A 15,448-nucleotide genomic window follows, 5' to 3' on the forward strand; every position below is an offset into this window, starting at 1 on the left:
CCGAAAGAATTTTGATATATAAATCAAACTAAATAAGTAGAAAATGTTTTTCTCTACAGTTGTTTTTGATATAGCTACTCAGGAATCGTGCTTTGGATGGAAAATTTGAACTACGGCTAAATATAGTTGTTAATATTTTTTAACTTGAACACAATAATACTCACTAAGCAAACGCGAAGTAGCAGCGGTAGTCCAAATCAAGGTCGACTAGAGCATCTCGATCCCATTACAGCCGAAGTCCCATGCGCTCGTGTTCATTCACGTTGGGACTTGCCATGTAAATTCTGCTTGTGTTATCGATTTGGTGATCATATCGGCAACTGAGGTAGCGATAAGATGAGATCAACAGGAAGTCATGAACAACTGCGTCTCTACGGATTGATGAGCCCACAAAATTACAAAGGAAGATTATCTCAATGCATTAAATTATAATGGATCTATGATTCAAATTTTATGACTATTCTAGTCGATGGTTAGATTTTTCTAATTAACATGAGAGCTCGTAGAAAATGCCGAATTAGCATGGTTATAGAGTTATAGATAGATCATGGTGGTTAAGTTTAGTATTGTCATGTTTTTATGACAAATAAATTGACATAGATTAGATAAAGTTAGGTAAGTAAATAAAGTGTATAAAATGTGGGTTAGGTAGCTGAGAGTTAAGTAAAGTAGAGTTAGGACAGAAACAAAACACTTTCTACTAAAACCCTTGCTTGTCTAAAGTTTGGTATGACAAATTTAGTTGCCAACCAAAAACAAGCCTATGGCCATGTTTGTTTCTAACGGAGCCGAACATTAGCATATATTATAAACTTGAAAAAAATATTTAATATTTTAAAGCAATAGAAAAGTTTGTTTGTAAAATAAACCGTTTAACACTATAAGAAGCATACTAACGAAAACCGAGATATAATTTGTATCTTAATAAGAAAAAACAGGGCCAAATTACAGCACACCCTTGTTAAACAAATATTCCTCACTTTATCAAAATAATTTATTTTTCACTTATTCTACACATATCAACACAAAAATAAAAAAAATAAAATACCCTTCACTATTTAAATCGCAATGGAATTATCCCCCACTTCATCCACTTTCAATACATTTGTTCCCTGCTTTTATGCACTCTAATGCAATAATTGTTAAAAAAAAGTAAACATTGTTTTGAAACAGGTAGATACAATTTTGTCAAAAAATTTAAACGTACATCTATCAAATCAAGTTGTTCATGTTGATTCTTTTTTATCATAAGATGTAAAATTTATCTGTGAATCTCTAGCCGTCTGGTTTCATCCGTCATAAAATATTGTTACTTACGGTTCTGTCCATATTCATTGGATCCCATCATAAGTAGCAATATACCCCCTCCATCCCATAAAAAATCAACCTAAGATCGGGTGTAGCACATCCTAGTACAACGAATTCAAACATTCAATACTAGATTGGTTTTTTATATGGGGCGAAGGGAGTATTTGCTGTAGATGCCACCTTTAGTTAGTCAACTGAATATGCTACTTACTCCATCCATCCCATAAATAACATGGAGACGTGACGTGACACATCCACTACAAATCAGGACAAGTGGTGCTGGTCTACTAGGTAGTACTGTACATTATTGGTGGACTTGGGCTTGGAGATTCAGATTGGGTTACCAGCCTTTGGCAGTTTGGGAAAATCATGGTCCATTAGCAAGCCTACAATTTGATTGAACCATTCTGAACTTCAGTTTGCAGGCCCAGACAGGTGTAGTAGTTGGTAAAATCATCGAAATAATTTGAATTTCAAGGTCCCGGCATGCTTTCTTTTTTTTTTTCATAAACTGATACCACGTCCAGTAATAAACGGTGCGTACAAAAGTCACATCATGTGATAAGACAAATATCACACACCAACTCAATTTCTGAAATCATCAATAGGTGAAAAGGTTCTGCCGTTGAGGTTACCTAATACAGCATGACAAGGCGCTCTGCAAGTCGACACAAAAAAAAGTAACAACCTCCAGCTGATAGGGGGGGCCACTCAACTATGTTATAGAACAACATCTGGCTGTCAACCATAAAAGTTTTTCGTTCTTGTTTTGTAACCTGGCAGTTAAATCTTCACCAGATCACTTTGCATTGACATGTACAGAGTAAATCGCAGGTTGCAGATGAGTGACTCAACGATGCATTGCTCTATACTAACCCACATGACACAGATACTAGCTAGGAACCTAGCTGCATCGTCAACTGGTTCGTGATTCGTGGACAGACGTGCTTCGAACCTAACTATCTCCTTATTACAGGGCCTTTATACAAACCTCTCGCGACAACAAAGCCCTCTGGAGGTTGATGGTCCTCCAATTCCTCCAACCAAATTACTTCTGCGCTATTTATTTCACCAGGCAAAACAACTGGAGGAATATCGGACGGGGTGGGGGGCGGGAGTTAGAACAGCGCTCAGCAGTGGTGTAATAACAAGTTCAAGTTATAAGATCTCTACATACCAGGTGGTGTTTCCCTTACTGAAGACTTCCGGAAGTATGAACAGTCCCTCCCCTTCTCAGCAGAATAAGGAGGAGAAAGGACATCAAAGAGAGCACAAGGTGTGATCGCTCTGAAAGTGTGGATGTTACCACCTCTATTGGGATAAAGAATGGTGGTCTCTGGAGCAGACATTTCACGGTCTCTGACAAGCCTTGCTGGTCTCACTGAAAGTTCTGCAGGGTATGAATAAAAATACCATGTTATCAGTCACCGATAGAAGGTGCCGTGTAAGTAGAAGCAGATGACAGTAGAGCATAAATGAGTAGTTGCTGAAAATGACATTTTGGGAAGTACTTTGAAAGAACAATTAGATTTTGTTTAGTCAAACAGACAGGTAATTAAGATGAGGTATTTAAGAAACCAAGCTAAATTTTGGATAAAAAACAAAGTGTATATAGAAAACGGGGGTTTTAATACTTCAATGGCAAGATTAAAGGCTCATGCTTAATTGCAAACATGTTTGCTAGATATGATATACTGAAACATATGATATCTATTTGCGCTCTGCACACCTTTACATATCAACATAGAAACAAGCTCAACTGAGTTGTGCAAAAACAACTGATTTGAAGTAGCCAGTAATTGGACTATTGGTCATCCATTGAAAGGATTAAACAAATAGATGGTAAATATGGACAACTACTGTTATGTGGCAGAATAAGTGAACAACATGAATTCAAACATCAAAGCTCACCCTGTAATTGATCGGTTGGATCAGTTACATCAATCCAATCATAAGATTCAGCATGCAGTGTGCCATAGAGAAGCTTGCTCAGAACTGTCATTCCTGGGTGATTGTGAAGTGGAATAACTGATGACGGCGGCATACAAAATATACCCATCTACATATATTGAAAAATTTAGTGTTCATCAGATGCTGAAACACAGGAGTGTTCTATCTACTAATTTTAAAGCCTCAAAGTACTTACAGAACAGTTCAAATAAAAAACATCACGATCTTAAAAAAATGATGATGATATCTTACAGAGAAACTTTCACTTTCATGAATGTGTAAATATTTGATTGGAGATGTGAACTGGTTAGCCCCATTACGTCCTCTTCTTCCATTTGGTTGACGCGTTGAATTATTCCAATTACGAGCAATCTGTGCTTCATTGTCTAGGCCAACATCTATAGGTCTTATCTCATCTGGGAAAATTAAACAAACTTAAAAATTTAAGTCTGCTGAAGCATTGGATTACACTGAATCAGATCAACAGTAAGTTTTATTTTTATCCTACATTTGCATTGAACTATCTCAGAGAAATCTTACATTGCAAGCTCTAATAGAATATGCAGATTAATGAGATATCTAAGCAAACAGTAACATCTTGCTCTTGAATCATGATATTAACAATCTGGCAGAGATAAAATGCATGGAACTAGCAGTAAGGTATACTGTCAGGCATCAGCATTAAATAAATCAAATTAATCAACTCATACTACAGGCAGAGATAAATCGTCCTAGTTACATGGTTGGACATACTTCTTAATTGGTAATAATAACCATTAAGACTATGAGAAAATCTACATCTCAAAAGTTACTGGTTTATATCTTGGCAATGCTTGAACATTTGCTATTGTTTAAAAGAACTAGTAACTAGGAAAAGCAAGTCGGAGACTTGTTTCAAACAATAGAATCTACCGTGCAAAATAGCAGCCCAAAATGGTAAAAGTAAAATAGAGATATGACAGAGGATGATCTACAGTTAACTATGAAATCACCAACATCCAACAATTTAAATTACTCATCCAGCCATCATAATTGTGATGGAAAAAATGTTGCTCATAACAAGAAATAAGAAAACTAGTTGCAGATGGCTTGTTCACCAATACAAAATTGTACAAGACATGAAGTAAATCAAGAATCATGCATGCACAGCAGCAAAGAATCAATAATGCAAGCACAAAGGGCACCACTGCTGTGAGCACCTATGACTAGCGAAGGATTCAACAAGAGCTTTTAGTCCCAAGCATGTTGAGGTAAACAAGAGATGAAACCCAATTTGAGCCACATGAACCAAAAATTATATACAAGATTCTACTAATAAAAATAAAAAGTAGGAATACTACTTGCAAGGAACACAAGAATCTATAAATAAGCTGAAGAATTCAATATAACTCGGTTTACAGAATAACCAAGAAGGACCGCCACAATAGTCATAGTGGGTCAAGGACATTGCTGTGTATTCTTCTGAAGTTGAACTTCAGAGTACTTGGCTACATGCCAAAAGTGCTTACAAGCCTAGCTCTACAGTGATACCAACATTTCAACAGAATTCTTTACGACAATATTATTGTGTGCTCAACCTTTTTGATTTTGGCTGAATATCAGGCCCAGCTAAACCACTCTGCAACTAAAAAAATGCTTAAAAGATCAAGCGAACTGCACACAAGAGGACAAGATTTGCCATCACCGATAAATCCGGAACCTATAGAGTTATTTCAAAACTTGCTAATCACCATTTAAGCAAGTTTAAATTCATGCCATTTTAGCAGCAAAAAACATGCCATTGCAGCACGAAATGACAAATCTTTAAATTCATAGCAAGATGGTCGTCTTCCATAACAAACATTCAAGCAACAGAGATCTTTCTTCCAAAACAAACATTTTAGCAAGAGTGCATAAACTATTCCAATATTGAGTTCAGGATGAAAAATATGCTTGGAAAGGTGAGATTACTACCAAAGATTATAAATTATATAAGTTTGACTGACCTAACAATGCACGAACTCTCTCAAGTGCTTCATCGGATATGGGCCCATCCGGAGAAAATGATACTTTACAAGCATTAGACAGGCTCTTTATTTTTGGCATCTTGCACTTCGATGTGCTATTGAGAATATCGGAATTGTCAAACCTTCAAAAGACTGAGTGAATTTGGAACGTGATAATTGCTCAACGGATCCCCACAGTTGTGGCGATAAAGCACAGGCTGTCAATTTTAGCACCTACACAGGCAACAAAGTATCTTATGACATTAGACATGAATAGACCCCTAAAAACAAAAAGAATTGTGTGAAAAGTATAGGAGAACTTGGGGTAACAAAACATATTTTACAAGATTTAGATCGCTTAATCGATATGCGGTGAAGAAAAATCATCATATCTAGAAAAATGTAGTATAGCAAATGCTGAACTCGTATTAAATTCGGATGACGATAATGAGTATACCACATTGATGTGTAATCAGTTAGACATCAAGATCCAACGGAATGACTAAATTTCGAGCCATCTCAAAAAAGGTCCGCATTCACAGTTTAAAGGGATGTCTGCATAGGGTAAAGCCAGTAAGGTCCTCTTAAACCTATGAACTAGCAGACTACCCAATCACGCCCTAAAATTCATGGCCGCGCAGATTCACGGAAAACCGCGCTCGCTGCGACTGCATACCGACTAAACACAAACAGGCAAATCCATCCCCATCCCCGACGAGAACTCCCGCTCAGGGGTCGCCGCGACGCGATCGGCATTTCATCAAACACCCCACTGGCATCGGAGCAATGAGACAGCTAAAACTGGACCCAGATCCACCCACACACCCAGCGCCTCACATACGCACCACGAAATGAGACCGAGGACAGACAAACGATGAGGCCGCGGTCGCCCAGGGCAGGTGAATTGGGCGCACCCCCCTCATAAGTTCAGTAGCGTCGCGTGCACCGAGCACAAGGAGAGAATGGGAGCCTCCTCCCGAGGGGCCCGCGTGTGATGAGAAGAGCGTTGTGTTGACCCGTACCATGGCACTTGGCTGCGCCAGCACAGTGGGGCTCACATGCAGCAGCACCTAGTACACTATCATGCGATTGAAAAAAATAAAATAAAATTTGAGCGGCAGAAAAGGCTTACTAATGACTCGATTTGGAGAACCCCTAATTTGCCTCGCCTCCTCTTCTTCCTCCTCATTCCAGTCCTCACCCTACCTAGGCTTCTACTAATACTACCCTTCTAGGCTCCAAGGGCACTCCTCTTCACTCTCCGTCAGCCTCGTCCGCATGGCGAGCAGCCGCTGATGGTCCACGGCGTCGTGGTGTGGGGATAGGACGCACACAAGAGGACAAGATTATCAACACAACAATTTAGTTGTGATGTAAATATGATTATGCCAACAATTTAATATGTTAAAAGCTGGCAACCCCAGCTTTTGTTTTTTCTTTCTTTTGTATCAAACTCGTATGCTTTCAGTAAAAGCTAGCCGAAAGCCATTTATCTTAAAAAAATGTAAATATGAATAATTATATACAGAAAACTATTGGCAGAACCACCTAAGAGAATATTGAAAGGTAACTCATAAAATTTAACATGACAGTAGAAGGTCAAGGGTGAAGTAGAATAGTTTAGATTGACTCCACGAGCATCTGTATAAGTGAATCCTTGAATTTAATTGCACAAATATATATGTTGAAGTATATGCAAATATGTTGAAGTTTGGATGGCGTAGCACCTATAAAATTTCGTGCTAGAAGCCTAGAATATATGTGATTTTGGAAACAGTATTTCAATTCATCTTTTCATTGGCAGGAATTGGGATTTGTCCCATCACCTCTTTCATTTTATTTCTCCTTTTTACTTCTAAGACCTTTTGGTTGTGTACCCATTGGCAAAGGCCGGAGATGTAATCCATTTCCATTATCTAAAAAAAATGTTGAAGTATATGCTGTTTTTCACATCACAGGTTGTAACTTATAACAAAGGCATAAGTGGAAGCAGCAATACCTCTCAAACAAGAGGCAGATGTAGTGAAATTGGACAAAATAGTAGTGCACAGCTCCAAGAACTGCAAATCAAGCAATCGTTTTTGGGATGTGCACTCATTTCCACTTTTAAGTCATGCTGTGAAAAGCTGCCCTTCGTCCAAGCGCGACACCCTGATCCAAATTGAGGAGACACGCAGAATCAGTATAAGCAAAAGCAAAAGAACAACACGCACATGGTACAGGGTAAAAATAAAATTAGGAAACCAGACGAACAAGCACTAAATAAAACAAAACAAACGCGAGCGAGCTCTATACAAGCAAACATATATAACTCTAAAAATGTGCATGATCCTTCACGGTCCCAAAGCTAATCACCGTACCAATAGAAAGTTAGAAACTAATAGTATCACGAACAAAATGTGTACAGTCTACCCAGAATTGGGGATGAAATAAGGGCACTGTTGGTGATGCTCTAAACCTCCTTTGCACCAGCAAAAAAGTGAAAGTAACGGAAGCTGTCCACCCGCCTCCTCCCTCTCCGTCCCAATCGATCCAGATCTATACGCGCAGAGGGAGTTAACAGATCACACGGCCTCCCCGAACGCGAGCACACACGACAATCAGATCGAAGCAGCTACCACCAATTCTGACACACAAGCTAATCCCCCAAAAAAAAAAAACGAGAAATCGAGGACGGGGAGATGATTATGGTGACGATGGCAGGTTGGTGGCTCACCTGCGACCCGCGGAGGAGGCGGGGGGATGGAGGGCCGAGGCGAGGCGAGAGAGGGGCGGAACCGGCGGCGAGGAGGAGGCGCAGCGAGAAGGAGGGGGGGGGGGGGGGGGGGGGGGGTACTAGGTAGGCAGCCGCTCCGCTCGCACGGGGAACACGAGGCAGTCAACGAGGAAGGCCCCCGCTTCGCCTCTCGTCCTGGCTCCGCCTGGCGCCTGCTGTGTTGGACTTGGGCCGCCTTTTGGGACGGGGGGGATAAGTTCATTTTTTCTCCCTCATCTTGATGTTGAGTTCGGATTATGTCCATCCGTAATATATAACGGGTTTCTCAATTTATAAAACCGGATTACCCGAGGTCCCACACAGTATTGTGTTCGGTTTTAGCTTAGTGGTTTATTGAGACAACTTGGGACCCACGTGGGACCCACATGTTAGTGACCATTTTTTACTTCTTCCTCTCTCTTCCCATCTTTTTAAAGGCGGTGGGTAGTGGGCGGCATGGAGAGGCGCGGCGGAAACGCGAAGAGGGGCGGCAGCCCCCTTGCGGGAGGCTGTTCCACCTCCACAGCGTGTCACCGATTTCCCGATTTGCGGATGTTGAATAGTAGAGGGAGACCTAGTGGAGCACAAGAGATGTTGTCATGGGGATGGCCGGTGGACCGGAGTCGCACAGTCGGCTCAGGTGACGAAGAGAAGTTGGCGGTGACTTGGAGGTGTGGACGGCAGAGCAGAGATTGCGTCCAACATGGGTCGGTGATGACGGTAGCCTCCAGATCCCGAGAGGGGATATGTGGATGACTAGATCGGTGAGAAGGTCAGGGACGAGCAGGCCCTGGTGAGTCTCGTCATGGCCAAGGGTCCTACTCAATAGACCTGGGCAACGGGCAAGGCCAACGGTAAAGTAGGGGATAGGGCCACCGATGCTCGAAGTACATCGATGAGCGACTACCAGTTGTAAGATCATTTCGTAGGGCACGAACCATGATGGTGGAGGAGTGCGAGATCGACGTTGTGGTGCTAGATCGAGAGGTGGCGTGTTATTGGGAAGGCGCAACTGAGGAAGCCGGGAAGCTGGTGGAAGGAAGTTGGGCCAGCCATCGTCGTCTCCAAGCTGTTGGTCCAGAGCCTGAAGCAGCCTTGCCGCCGCAGTGTGCTCCGCAAGCATTGCTCCGACTCCTACAGTGTTCCCGCCCTGTTAGGCGGAGGCAGGGACTGGCGCAGGGAGTAGTCGAGCCGGAAGTAGCCTCTGAAGGTGCCGAGAGCAGGACAAAGAAAGAGAGAAAGAGAACGAGGATGACATATGGACCCACTTTTTTTTTTACCATGTAAACGCCTAGTTAGCATGAGTGGGTTGGGTCAACTTTCGATGTCAACAAAATCTGTCATCCATACTATCGGAGAACCTAATTTAACCTGGTTTTACCCGGGGGGGGTGGGTAAGACTTCTGGTATATGGTTCAGGGACATAATCCAAACTCTGATGTTAAGATGAAGGACTTAAAGTGAACTTATTCCGTCGACGGGGCAAGCCGCAAGAAAGGCCGTGGGCGGTTGGCCCAGGAAGAGACGATGTGTCGCGGCCTGTTGGGTACCTGGGTTGGGTGGGAACGCCTGCAAACCATCGGCCGACCAGTCCGCGGCGATGATTCTGAGAATCGATGGGCCATCATGGACACGACCTGGCCCGCGTTGAATACATTCCACAAATTACTTTTTTTCACTAACCGTAATTGCACATAAGTGCCATGTAGGTGTCACGTTGGATAATGTGCCACGTGTCGCATTGTCGGCCGAAACCACCATCAATACTATCAAGGGAGTTGACTTGCACTGGTTTTATAAGCTGGGGCACTACTCTATATCCAGTTTTTCGGTTGAGGGATGTGAATTAAACTTGACCTATAGTCAGGGACGCACAGAGAACTTTTTCCTTTTACTCACTTCAGTCCTAAAATGTACACTAGAATGAATCTTAGCCGTAGGACGAAGGATTGTTGGAAATAACCAGAATTACAAGGTTTCTCCTGATGTCTCGGGAAAGATAGTGCACTCGGATGATCAGTGAGAATTGGCCAAAGTACCCATAAATTCTTACTTATTTACATTGAACACCTTGCAAAGTTTGATTTCTCAATACATTGCATTATTGTCTCCCCTATCATCGATCATTTATAATTGTACTATGTAACACAAATAGAGAAAAAGACTCGCATGCCTGTTTTCAAGGCAAAATTCTAAACTATATCCTTAAATAAGTTTAAATTTAACTTATAGCATCATTTATCCCATTAAATTTTAGCATGCATGACTATTACAAGATACATTATAACGTTTCACATAAAAAGCCACGTAACAGTCACGCTTAATTATTTACGCTACTTCTTTTAAATTATCTACAAGACAAACATGTTTCTTAAAACAATGCAACTTCTTTTAAAACTTATTATTAAATTGTTGTCGTGCTAGGTTGTTTAGCAAAATTTAAAGTTTAAATAGAATGACCATAATACCCCTATTAAATGGTGCATGAATGGGAGTAAGAAGGTAGTTGGGGTAGGATGAAGAAAGTTTTAAATTGGAAATGATTGATGTGACAAAAAATACTCTAATGTGACAAGTATTTTGGAACAAAATTGAAATTCTAAAGCGACAACTCATTTGGGACGGAGGGAGTACAATTCTGATGTGGGACATATACAATATACAGTACTAAGTTTTTCAGCCCACCCGTGTGACACAAATAGACTAGATTTTCTATATGTTTTCCTCTATTGGTTAGCCTCGCTAGCTTCCTTTAAAAGTTTAAGTTGCCCAACTTCCACCTCTAAAATATGAGTGATGCTCCAGTACTCTCTATTTGTAGTAGAAAACAATCTAAACCGTTGATCTTATTTGATCGAAAGGTTTAGATCTATTTATACTACCATCCAAGTTAGCGGTAGTAGAAATGTGGAGGGGCATTATTGTAAAAGAGGGCGCAGAGAGATATAATTGTCATTTAGCTGTGACTAAACATTTATTTCCTTTTTTTCTTTTTTGATGGAATATAAGCGATATCAACACAATGGATAATCACATATTGATCTAGCCGGAAAAAAACATAAACGACAAAGTTACCCCTAATCATTGTATTAGATGACTATTGATTTACCCTTAATACCACTGGTAGTATTATAATATTATACTATCATTAGAGAGCAACAATAATTATTCTTAATTAATACCCAATGGGTCGAGCAGAGTAGCTTAAGAGGGAGTTAGACTTCCCTCACGAAAAATGGGGTGACTCATTAGAGTATGATTAATTAAGAATTATCTTAAAAAAAATAAAAAATAGATTAATATGAAATTTTTAAAACAACTTTGATACATAAAATATACAAATAACTTACCGTTGGGAGCGTGTGCGTGAATAACGAGAGAATAGAAGTTGGGGAAGGAGTGTTCCGAACGCATCCTAACTCCTTCCTGTTTAATTATTGTGTTGATGTATTGAGCTGCTGGCAGAAATACATGGTCTCGGCATTTAATTTGATATGTAGGATGAGTCTATGGGTTGGGCGTCCGATCGGTTTGGAGAAAAATCGGGCGCTGACGTCAACGCCTGATTTACGTGCAAAATTATTTTAAACTGATTTTTCTCTTAAATTACTTATCCAAATCATGATCCGATTGCACCATTAAATTCGTTGCAATTAAATCTTCAAAACAAGACCACACATGCATATATTCCGACAAAAACAAATTTTTAGCTTATTATTGAATTATTTTTAAATGTTGCACGATGTTCCACCAGGTATATCGGAATTGTTTCACTAAGTAGGTCGAAAATGTTTCACTCGTTTAAATCGGGTGTTGTTTCACCTTATATAAAAACAATGTTTAAGCAAATAGCGAAAGAATGTTTCAGTTCACTGCAACATTTGATCCATACATAGTGAAACATTATAAGTACATTAGGTGAAACATTTTTCGGTGGAACAAAAAATAAAACGAATTCCCTTAATAGGAGGTTTCCAAAATATGTGGGTTTTTTTTGCAATGGAATATGTCATTTCACTACAACATTAGATCTATACATAGTGAAACAATGTGAGTACACTAGGTGAAACATTTTTGGTGGAACAAAAAATAAACCAAATTTCCTTAATAGAGGGTTTCCAAAATATGTGGGTGATTTGTTGCAATGGAGTTGTGTGTGTAGATAAGTGATAGGTGGGAAAAGGGGACATGTGGTGGGGGCCAGAGGGGCTGCTGGTGCGCACGTGATGGGGGGAGGGGGGAGCGACCGATTTTTTTTCCCCTCCCCCCGCGCAACCGAGAAGGAGCATTCTCGTGATATGTATAGGATTTACTGTTTGTTTATTAATGCAAGAAGGGTGTCTTATTTCACTATGGGTGGCGTAGTTCCATAAGAATTGCTAGCTAAAATATTTTATGTGGTTTAACGCTAGTCAATAATAAAGGGGAGTTGGGGATTTGTCCCATCACCTTATTTCTCATTTTGACTTACTTTTATCTTACCTTTTTATTACTATTAAACTTATGGCTGTGTGTCTCATGACAGAAGCCGGAGATGTAATCCATTTCCATTATCTAAAAAAAGAAAGCTGGATGAAACTATAGTTTTGGTGGAAAGAGAGTATTTTACATCCTTCAAATTTGTTCGCATATTGAAATCGGGACATTGTTCTTTGTTCATGTGTTCGAAATGATAAACGTTGACACAGTTTGAAATTCTTGGCGTCATTTTGACATATGTGGTAATCCTTCAAGGTTGAAGTGTGCGAGGTGAACAACTGAATATAGCTCAAGGTTTATCCGTTCATCCGGGTTTAAGTATTACACTTCACATAACTACTTTTATTTACGGCTAATTATTTTTTTCTGTGACATATAGCGCTTTCAATCATAGGGGTAGCAAGACACCAATGGTGACCTTGTCAATTTCAAGATGTATCGGTTTAGTATTTCATAACTGCTTATAGGGATAGGGTGTGTATGTGTATCTTTATAAGGGTGGGACGCACGCATTGAGCACATGCATGTTTGTACCGTGTTTTTTTTAAACAATAACTAAATTTTTTGAAGACATATATGAAAATTTCCTCAAAATGCATAATTATTATTGCATACATAGATAAATACATAAATATGCTGGACTACGCCTCATTTTTTTGGTTTTGTTTTATGTATGTGTTCTACCATCAACCACACGAGAGTCATAAACTCACCGCCAGAATTGAGCTTCTTAGCATGGGACTCCCTGTTGCATCGGTTGGCTGCGTAGATAAGAAAATCCGTCCACAAATCAAAGAGTACATCCTCTGGGTCAGCTTCCTTCCAATTTAACACTATTTGAGAAATCTGATGAGCAAATGTGAGGCGAGGAACCAAAGGGTCAAATTTGCCGGACATATGCTTGAGTGCCATCAGTAGGATTTTGGCAAATTCATTCGTCTGCTTGAGTCCAAATGGCCTGATTCTATTATGGCCTCGGAGCAACGCACTGAGCACTGTGAAGATCCTATTATTAACCTTGCCTTTGGAAGACATGAGGCGCCCACGATGCTCTTTGAATATTTCATCGAGGTTATCACAAGTCCGCTGGTACAACCAGTTCTGAGGAAGGCCAGGAAGCATGTCAGGGCGAGTGACAAGGAGAAACATCATGTAGTTGGATAGTGCCCTGATCGAATGTACACGTTGGGCTCTGTCGCTGCCTCCTGTTCTTTCCATCACATCCATAGGCTGTTTGTTCTCTCTCTCGGCGAGGATGAGGTCAGTTGCGATGTGCCATGTAATGATGCTCTCGTGGAAGTCGACACCATGTCGCCATCCCTGTAGTTCTTCTAACAGCCCAGGATGCTTCTTATCTAGTGCCACCTCTCCCCACCTATGCCTGAGCAAGCCCATGGTGTTGAGATCATTCCTGGAGACCATATCAACCGCACCCTCCTTCACCTCCATTGGGACTTCCTCAATCCAAGAGTAACATGTGCTGTCCCACCACTCGTCGATCCCTAGCATCATGGCTAGCTTCCTAAGGCAGCGATCTGTTGCATTGATCTGAGCAGCACGGAAGCTAAGCAAGTTGAGCTGCCCTATGGTGCCTGACCACCCCCTTGATCTGTTCAAGTAGCCTGCCGTCATGGTAGTGATAAGCCTGCGAAGAGATAGAACCATCCTGCGAAGTCGATGCCACCTTCCAGTGCAAAGGGCCGCATGCCGAAGCCAACTCCATCGCATGGCACACAGGAAGTCAAGCGCCCAGCTCGAACCTAGTGCGCTTAGAAGGGATGTTGTCTCCATCACAAGGGCACCACCCAACAAGACATAAGTGACGATGATGTCCACTCCCCTATGGTTGTCTTTGCTGCCACTGAAATGGAATAGCAGGAAGGAGGTGGCTATGGCGATCGACGACAAGGTTCGGATGGTGTAGCCAATCGAGGTGTGGATCACGGCTGCCTTGGTGTAGAGTATGTCATACATCAGGGACAGCTCAAGCTCCATCACCTTCCACAGTGTGGGCTCTTTCCTGAGCTTCTTGATTATCTTTGTAGTTCCAGTGTCATCTTTATCTGCATCAACATCGATCACCGAGTCTACTATCCCACGCTTGCATATGTGGAACAAGGAGTGAGCTCGCTGCAAAAGGAATTCATCACTGGAATTCTGATAATCCTCACTTTGTAGGTACCCTTTGTACCAACGGAGTTGATTACCAGGTAACTCCTTAAGAGAGTTCCGGATGCTACCGAAGTTGCTGCACCTAAGCGCCCATGTCCTCTCACTGTACTTGACAAGGCCGACAATGAACATCAAAATGGTAGCCAGCAGGAGGACAGTCTTCTCGCTGCGGATGATGATATGCTTGTAAAGGACATACCCAGCTCTGAGGACCTGAACGACGAGAATCTGTAGGTGACGCAGCCAGAGCTCATTGTCCTGCAGGGCATAGGCGGTGATGTTGTCCGGGCCACCAAGGTGAAGCAACAGGAATGGTGCCCAAAAGGCCACCAGCTTGTGCTCGCGGGCTGCACTGCCAATGGAGAGGTGGCCGAGGGCGTATATCGCGGTGGAGTCAGCCAGCAGGTACGACAGCCAGAGGAGAAACTTCAGCACGGCGGGGGCCTCACGCCGGCGGATCCCAGCAAAGACGAGGAGCACGACCTGAAGCGTGAGGCTGTGGAGCACCAGAATCTGCGATGCCCATGCATTCCACAGGTCCAAGGGCCCTCGTGCCATTGTTGCGCTTGAAGTCTCCCGCGTAATCCTGCAAGACCGCAAATCTCGAACTCGATAGTAAACTAATCAATGTGAGTTAAATCAAGGAAGATAGCTGCAAATTACCTGTGATACTTTGAAACAAATAGTGAGAACTAGTCACAAAGTTCGAGCATAATAGAGAGCAAGCTAGGTAGCACTGACATGCAGTACACTTGTTGGAGCTAAGGAGCTAGTAGGTTCACTGTATACTACTAGCAAA

The 15,448-nt window shown here is 41.6% G+C and overlaps 2 protein-coding genes across 4 annotated transcripts; both read right to left on the bottom strand.

Annotated features, from left to right (window-relative positions):
• Nucleotides 1–1,867: 1,867 nt before the first annotated feature.
• Nucleotides 1,868–8,095, bottom strand: LOC4335026 (plant cysteine oxidase 4). 3 transcript variants are annotated; one of them, XM_066309958.1, is made up of 9 exons: nucleotides 7,960–8,095; nucleotides 7,243–7,394; nucleotides 6,376–6,535; nucleotides 5,387–5,477; nucleotides 5,244–5,306; nucleotides 3,511–3,674; nucleotides 3,220–3,367; nucleotides 2,486–2,698; nucleotides 1,868–2,392 (listed from the first exon to the last, which is right to left on the bottom strand). In XM_066309958.1, exons 3-9 carry the CDS (start codon nucleotides 6,430–6,432, stop codon nucleotides 2,268–2,270), a joined length of 861 nt encoding a protein of 286 aa, XP_066166055.1. In that variant the 5' UTR covers nucleotides 6,433–6,535; nucleotides 7,243–7,394; nucleotides 7,960–8,095; the 3' UTR covers nucleotides 1,868–2,267. The 3 variants fall into 3 exon arrangements, with proteins under 3 accessions (XP_066166055.1, XP_015633582.1, XP_066166056.1); XM_015778096.3 differs by lacking the exon at nucleotides 6,376–6,535 and having other exon boundaries at nucleotides 5,244–5,477; nucleotides 7,960–8,094; XM_066309959.1 differs by lacking the exons at nucleotides 7,243–7,394; nucleotides 7,960–8,095 and having other exon boundaries at nucleotides 5,244–5,477; nucleotides 6,376–6,421.
• A 477-nt stretch (nucleotides 8,096–8,572) lies between these two features.
• LOC107275633 (uncharacterized) lies at nucleotides 8,573–15,207 on the bottom strand. Its single transcript, XM_015779739.3, has 2 exons — nucleotides 13,191–15,207; nucleotides 8,573–8,829 (listed from the first exon to the last, which is right to left on the bottom strand). Exons 1-2 carry the CDS (start codon nucleotides 15,205–15,207, stop codon nucleotides 8,573–8,575), a joined length of 2,274 nt encoding a protein of 757 aa, XP_015635225.2.
• Nucleotides 15,208–15,448: the final 241 nt, after the last annotated feature.

This window comes from Oryza sativa, chromosome 4, assembly GCF_034140825.1.
Source record: "Oryza sativa Japonica Group chromosome 4, ASM3414082v1".
Taxonomy (NCBI): Eukaryota; Viridiplantae; Streptophyta; class Magnoliopsida; order Poales; family Poaceae; genus Oryza; species Oryza sativa.